The sequence below is a fragment of the Miscanthus floridulus genome, chromosome 6, assembly GCF_019320115.1.
Source record: "Miscanthus floridulus cultivar M001 chromosome 6, ASM1932011v1, whole genome shotgun sequence".
NCBI classification, from domain to species: domain Eukaryota; kingdom Viridiplantae; phylum Streptophyta; class Magnoliopsida; order Poales; family Poaceae; genus Miscanthus; species Miscanthus floridulus.
In genome coordinates, this window is record NC_089585.1 from 129,825,382 (window position 1) to 129,832,514 (window position 7,133).

The window sequence follows — 7,133 nt, forward strand, 5'->3', positions numbered from 1 at the left end:
ACACCGTGGCTAGGCCTGGCCTACTCGTGCAAATCTCTCATAGTCGATCGAGGCCGGGAACCCTAGATGGCTTTTTCTCCTTTTTTTTTCTACCTATATAAAAATAAAAATAGTGAAAGATCGTCCTCAAAACAAATCAAAAGAAGATACTATGCTTTCAGCTTGACCAAGTTTTACATAAGATATAGGTGACATGGTTGGGGATATCATCAATAAGGAGGCAAATGCCACTAGAGAAAAATAACAGAACCAACATTTGGTCTCCACCGATGCCAGAGATAATTAAAATAAATATTGATGGTGCTTTTTCTTGCCGATCAGAAGAAGGTGAGTTGGATTTTTATTGCTCGTGATCATGAAGGCTCAGCGGTCATGGCTGACGCTGGAATCTGGATCAACAGATGTTATACATGATGCCTAGTGTGCGGAGATGGTGGCTCGCCGGATGGCTCTAGAGGTAACCTCAAGTAATGGTACGATGAGGATCATCATTGTTCTTCCCTTGTCAATGCCCAAAAGTCCACAACTTTTGATCATGGTCTTGCTGGTGTCTGGTTTAGGTACACTAGATTTTTTACGAGTCTCAATTTCATTATTACAATACGGTGTTTGTACCCATGATTGAAATCGGTGTGCTCGTGTGACTACGTACAAGTATCTGTATGGGGATCCGGGTGACTATGTTTGCCTTGATCCTCTTCCGAACTTTGTAACAACACTTGCACTACGTGATGCTGATGCGTCAGTGGTGATTGGTCAATAGTCCAAGAAGATGATTTCTTTAAAAAAACTGAAATAAGTTTTTTTAGTGTAAAAAAAGGTGAAATAAGTCACGTCTGCTTTTGCCCAAAGCATACATAACTCCATTCCGATTGAAATATTTTCATAAAATTCGAAGGAAACCCGTTCCTTTTTTAGAGTTTCTCTGGCCATTTAAGAAATCCATCCCCACATATAGAATTTTTATCTTTTCATCCTCGCAACGATATTATGTACAAGTCTAAAGTTAAGTCTAAAATAATGTGGCTTATGAACGCATGTATGCCATTTGTCTGTGTTGTTTTATTTTTTTATTTATTATAGCATAGTATTCATTAAAAATTTCTCACAAAGAAGATTAATTAAAATTTTGTCTAATACACCTCAGAAGAAAAAAAAAGAGAGAAGAGCACGAAAATAATAAATAATGACAGGCTCCGTTCGCTTCTCTGAATTCTGAAGAAATCTGAATGGTTCAGAGAAATGTTAGATGACTTTGTGAGAGAAAAACGCTGTTGTAGATGAAAAAATAGGCGAATCCGGGTTTAAGCGCAGGCGAACGGCGAAACGTTCGACGGATTGGCTTCAAGGCGAACCAGTTTTCTTGCAGCGCGTGAGCAGTCTCTCTACCTCCTGCTAACCCACGCCTCCCGATGCCGCCCAAATCGAAGGCGGCCGCCGCCGCCGCGGAGCCGGTAGCCGTCGAGGACCTCTTCACCTCGCTCCACCGCCACATCGAGGCCGGTGCTTTCGAACAGGCCGCCAAGGTCGCCGACCAAGGTCAAACACTCCATCTCCTCCCCCGCGCACGTCCCTGACTCTCGTGCCCTAACCCCCGTTCGAATCTCACTCCCACTGGTTCCGCAGTTCTCAAGGCGGCGCCGGGGGATGAGGACGCGGTGCGATGCAAGGTGGTGGCATACATCAAGGCCGACGAGATCGACAAGGCGCTCGCCGCGATCCGCGCCGCCGAGCGCCTACCGATCGACCTCAGCTACTACAAGGTGAAGCGACTTGTCCTCACTTGCTCTTCGCTCGCCCGATGGGTCTGTCCGTTCCCTTTGTTGTCATCCCTGCTTGGCTCACTAGGGACTAGACTGTGGTTAGGATGCGGGAGTGGCCAGATCTGTATGGGTTTATGTCCTATGATAAAGTAAATCAATTGTTTTGTGTGATTGAAACGGAAATTTTCACTGGATGAACTCCCCCAATGTAGTTTAGTGCTGATGCTGGTGACTCTCTGTAGTGAAATTTGCTATTGAGGTCATGCGATTCAGTGTAATCTTTGCATTGCGTGTTGCTGTTCTGTGCTCTGCCCAACTTATATTCATATGTGAGGAAAATCATGCGTGCAGTTACCTGTGACATATTGGTAGAAACTGCTGAACGAGAATAAGCTTTCATGCTATGCTGCAACACTTTGTTGACTTAAATATGAAGTAATTCGGTCATCCTTTGGGTTGAACACAAGAGATAATTTATGTTTAGTATATTTATTTAGCTGTTCTAACATTCCCTAGTTTAACTATTGTTCGTATAAGATCTATCCATCTAGCTAAACACACCTTGACAGGGCCAACTCTTTTAATTCCACACTTCCACTCATTAACTTTATGGTCTATAATACCTGTGTGAATTCTTAAGTCTGATCCTGTTGCATATGAAGCAGTAATTTTGTATGCTGAAGTTGAAGTATGACTAGACTCATTCTCTACTCGGTGCTGTTCCTTCGCGTTTCGTAGAAGTTAATTACTTCTGTGGTGTTTGCTTCATCTAAGTAGAAGTTTGAATTATAACGTAGTGTTGGATAACCACTGCGCTTACTTTTTTGCCAAATCTGATCTTAGGGCGTTATTTTTGTTATTTAAAAACAATCTGTGTGATCAAACTAAGTATTATTATTATTATCATTCAGGCCTACTGCTGCTATAGGCAAAACAAACTGCAAGAAGCTCTGGAGCTTTTAAGAGGTCAAGAAGAAACTTCAGCTGTTCTCCAGCTGGAATCCCAGATCTTTTACCGGCTAGGAAGAATGAATGATTGCATGAGTAGCTATGAGAAGCTTCAGAAATTTAAAATTGACTCGATGGATCTGAAGATAAATATCATTGCTGCTCTGGTTGCTGCTGGAAGGGCTTCTGAGGTGCAGGCAGCTATGAAGGCACATAAGGTTGATCTTACCACGAGAGCACTCAGGGATACTCGTAGCTTTGAGCTCGCATACAATTCTGCTTGCTCCTTGATAGAAAACAAGAAGTACTCTGAAGCTAAGGAGCAGTTGGACTTGGCTAAAAGGTGAGTTTCCTGGTGTAGTGATTGCTAAAATGAATGTGTCCCTTCAGTTTACTGAACCAATTCTTTCATTTGCACAACCTTCTAATATTGTTAGATTGAATTCAAGAAAAACCTGCTTTTTCTCAATAGTTAACTAGTTTAATTGTTTCCATAAGAAAAGGCAAAAATGTTCCTACATAATCCCAGATATTCCTTTTATGGAGATGCCTCAGCTAGTGAAATTATGAAGGCCATTCGGCCTTTATGTGTAAACAGTTGGCTGGATTATAATTTCCTCTTGTTTGCTCTGCAGAATTGGGAAAGAAGAGCTTATGGTGGAAGACTATGGTGACGCGGAGATTGAATATGAATTAGCTCCTGTGTCTGCTCAGCTTGCTTATGTGCAGCAGGTAACTAAATCTGGAGAAACTCTCTTACATAAAGTCAACCACTATTCTATTGATTTCTTCATCATATTTTCAGCTACAAGGACAATCTCAAGAAGCTATGCAAACCTATGTTAATATGATAAACAGGCAGTCAGCTGATCCATCATCACTTGCTGTGGCAACAACAAACCTTATTTCACTAAAAGGTACAAAAGATACTGCAGATAGCTTGAAGAAGCTTGATCGGCTTGTTGGAACAACTACAGCTCCAAACCAGTTGCATCTTGTTGAAAACCTTGACTTCAAGTTATCCCCAAGGCAGAAAGAAGCTCTGTATTCTGCACGTGTTCTTCTACTGCTCCATGCAAATAAAACTGATCAGGTTTGTGTTTGCAAATTTCATTCCTCTCCTGCTTCCCTTTTGTGAAGAAATCACCTATTTGAAAATGAGTGGTGTAGTGGGATCATTCTGTTATCTGAATTTCGTTTCTCATACTTGTGAGATTTCTAAACCTTATTTCAGATAAAGTTATTATAATTCTAACCCTAGCAGTGGCATGAATGATGAGTGACGAGTCATATCAAAATAGTTTTTCCTTTTTAGTTAAGAAACTAGGAGTTGCCATTGGATTGCAAAGTAGCATGTATGTTGCTAAATTGGGTTTGTTGCATGCTCATCCTGAACCTCTTTCCTGACATTTTAGCAAGGCCCTACAAATTTTGTTTTCAAATTCGTATAACTGAACTAAGCATCGTCTGTTCAGTCCTTGAGTAAAATGACCATGGTCAATATAATATACCGTATGTTTGGTTGTAAAATGACGTTTGCATTAAAAAAAACATGTGTTTATATGATCACCTCATGGGAAAATTATCATCATCAATACCCCTTTCATTTGTTTGGGTGGGCATTTTCGTGATCCTCTCAATGATTGCTCATTTCCTTTCTTGTTTTTTTTTTCTCAAGGCACACGAGTTGGTCAGTGGACTGCTTGGTATGTTTCCAGATAGCGTATTCCCTGTTTTACTTCAAGCCGCTGTTCATGTGAAAGAAAAGAAGGTTCAGAAAGCTGAAGATGTTCTTAGCCAGTACGCTGAGAAGCATCCTGAGAATTCTAAAGGGCTGCTCCTTGCACTTGCTCAGATTGCTGCTAATGCCAACCATTTTCAGCTTGCTGCTGACTCACTATCCAGAATACCTGACATCCAGCACATGCCTGCAACAGTTGCTACATTAGTGGCTCTTAAAGAGCGCCTAGGTGACTCCAATGCTGCAGCTTCTGTACTTGATTCTGCTATCCACTGGTGGAAGAATTCCATGACCGAGGATAACAAATTAGATATATTAACACGGGAGGCTGCTGCATTTAAGCTTAGTCATGGACGTGATGAAGAGGCTTGTTTGTTGTACGAGGAACTTGTGAAGAGCCATGGAAGCGTTGAATCTTTGGCTGGGCTAGTGATGACTTCAGCACGCACTAACCTGGAGAAGGCTGAACAATACGAGAAGAAGCTGAAGCCATTGCCAGGCCTCAAAGGAGTTAATGTTGAGAGCTTGGAGAAGACATCTGGTGCAAGGCATGTTGAAGGGCCCCAAGACATGAAGGTAGATGTTCCTGAGGAAGTGAAGAAGCAAAAGGCAAAGAAGAGGAAGCGCAAGCCTAGATACCCGAAAGGCTTTGATCCAGCAAACCCAGGGCCGCCACCAGATCCTGAGAGATGGCTACCCAAGAGAGAGAGATCCAGTTACCGTCCAAAGAGGAAGGATAAGAGGGCTCAGGTCAGAGGTGCTCAAGGAGCTGTGTCTAGGGAGACAGCGGCTACCAATGCTGGTGCTTCCTCAAAAGGAAGCCAAACCACTAGTTCATCCAAGACACCAGCGGCAAATACTGATCAGCCAAAAGCTAGCAACAAATCCAGGAAGAAGAAGTCCAGGTCTTAGATGAGAAATTTTAAGTTACAACACAGTACAAAAGAATATGCTCGTTTATCTTCTTGATGACTTGCAATTTTGGGCTGGATTGCATTCAATTGCGGATTTGCTTTGCTTTTACACTAATGTTTCAAGCGACTGAGACTATTGAAAATTTTGCTGAGATGTGTTTCGATGGGTTGCCCCAGTAGAATTCTATTTTATAAGTTAATAAACCTTTAATTGATTTCATTCGGGAATATGGCAACTCTTATTGCTCCTAGCTTCTGCGTTACCCAGGCCCCTTGTGACTGTTTACTCTAATTGCAGCTAATGCGATCACGACATGTGTAGTTCTGTCGTGTTAGCTGCTGGGGTAAACCTCTTCGTGCCGGTCCAACAGTGATAGTATTAACCCAGTTGGAAGTTTGGAACAGTTTGCCCAGAAACCACTTCCCGAAACTCTGAAAAAACTCACTTTCAGAAGCTGTCACATCCATTCTTTGTGAGGATACTCCCTCTGATTCAAAGAGGATACTCCCTCTGATTCAAAATATAGTTCAAATTATAAGACGTTTTGGCCTTTTAGATACACTAGAAAACTTTCTAACATCGTTATCTGTTTACATCTCTGCTATCTCTAAAACAAGCTCGCAAATTCTAACATCGTTAACCGTTTACATCTCTGCTATCTCTAAAACAAACAGTAGCGTAATGAGTGCAGTACTGTAGTCTGCTACGCGATCACAACTTGGGTTTTGCTAACTGAAGAAACAAGCAGTCGGAGCCCATGAGTGCGCGTGCGGTGCAGCTATGCAACGGGAACCAAGAACGCTGTTGGCATGGGAAGCATGCCGGGTTCCGGTGCAGCGACGACGAAGCCCGGTCCAGCGTACATGGCCCGCGGCTTCCATAGTATCTCCTCCGTGTCGACATCGTTGCTGCCAGTACTGCTGCTCTCGCCATCGTCGAGCCGCTGGTCGGCCTGCGGCAGGCGACGCTCCTTGTGCACGTCCCAGCTCTCGGCGGACGTCGCGCGGCTGATCGGCCACTTGCTGTTGCTGCTGCTTACGAGGGAAGACGTGCCTGAAGACGACGACGAAGCTGGGCTCGCTGCCTTCTTGTGCGCGTCCCACCTCTCCACGGAGTCGGCCCGCCCGGGCTTGGGCGGCGGCGAGGTCGCGTTCTTGCGCGGGATCCGTGTCCGGCGCTGTCCGTGGAATGAGGGCCTGATGACGATGAGGCTGAGGGTTCTGCGCTGGCCGGCTTGGTCATCTTGCGCGCGTCCCATCTCTCGTCGGAGTCGGCGCGGCTGGGCTTGGAGAGCGGCTTTGGGAGGACCGCGGCGACGCACGGCGGCGTCGGGAGCAGCGGCAGCATCTTCCACTTGGGCGGGGTCGGGAGCAGCGCCGGGAGAGCCGCGTGTGCCATGGCGAGGTGCACGCGGGCGACCGGGATCGCCATGGATCCAAGACGGAGACGCGCACACCAGAAGGCAAAGGCGCCAAGTGGGCTTAGGAGATGAAGCAGAGAGGCAAAGATCGGTGAGATGATTTCCGGTAGCAGCGCGCAGCAGACATATATAGGCCCCAGGGATGCCTGGCAATTCGATCGAATTCTCAAGTGTTCGTCAGGGTGAATTGGAGTCGGAGTCGGAGTCGGAGTCGGAGTCGGAGTCGGAGTCGGAGTGAATTCAGTCAGCGACGAGACGCGTGGGCGCCACGCCATTTCTCTCCTAGTCGGATTCGAGAGATTCAAATCTTTCTCCTTCGACGCTCTGCCACAGTTACACCTTGCCC

The 7,133-nt window shown here is 45.0% G+C and overlaps 1 protein-coding gene across 1 annotated transcript; it reads left to right on the forward strand.

The window, feature by feature from the left end:
- Positions 1-1,344: 1,344 nt before the first annotated feature.
- Positions 1,345-5,542, forward strand: LOC136459608 (uncharacterized). Its single transcript, XM_066459444.1, has 6 exons — positions 1,345-1,539; positions 1,627-1,763; positions 2,675-3,054; positions 3,347-3,443; positions 3,517-3,804; positions 4,390-5,542. Exons 1-6 carry the CDS (start codon positions 1,413-1,415, stop codon positions 5,362-5,364), a joined length of 2,004 nt encoding a protein of 667 aa, XP_066315541.1. The 5' UTR covers positions 1,345-1,412; the 3' UTR covers positions 5,365-5,542.
- The last annotated feature ends 1,591 nt before the right edge of the window (positions 5,543-7,133 follow it).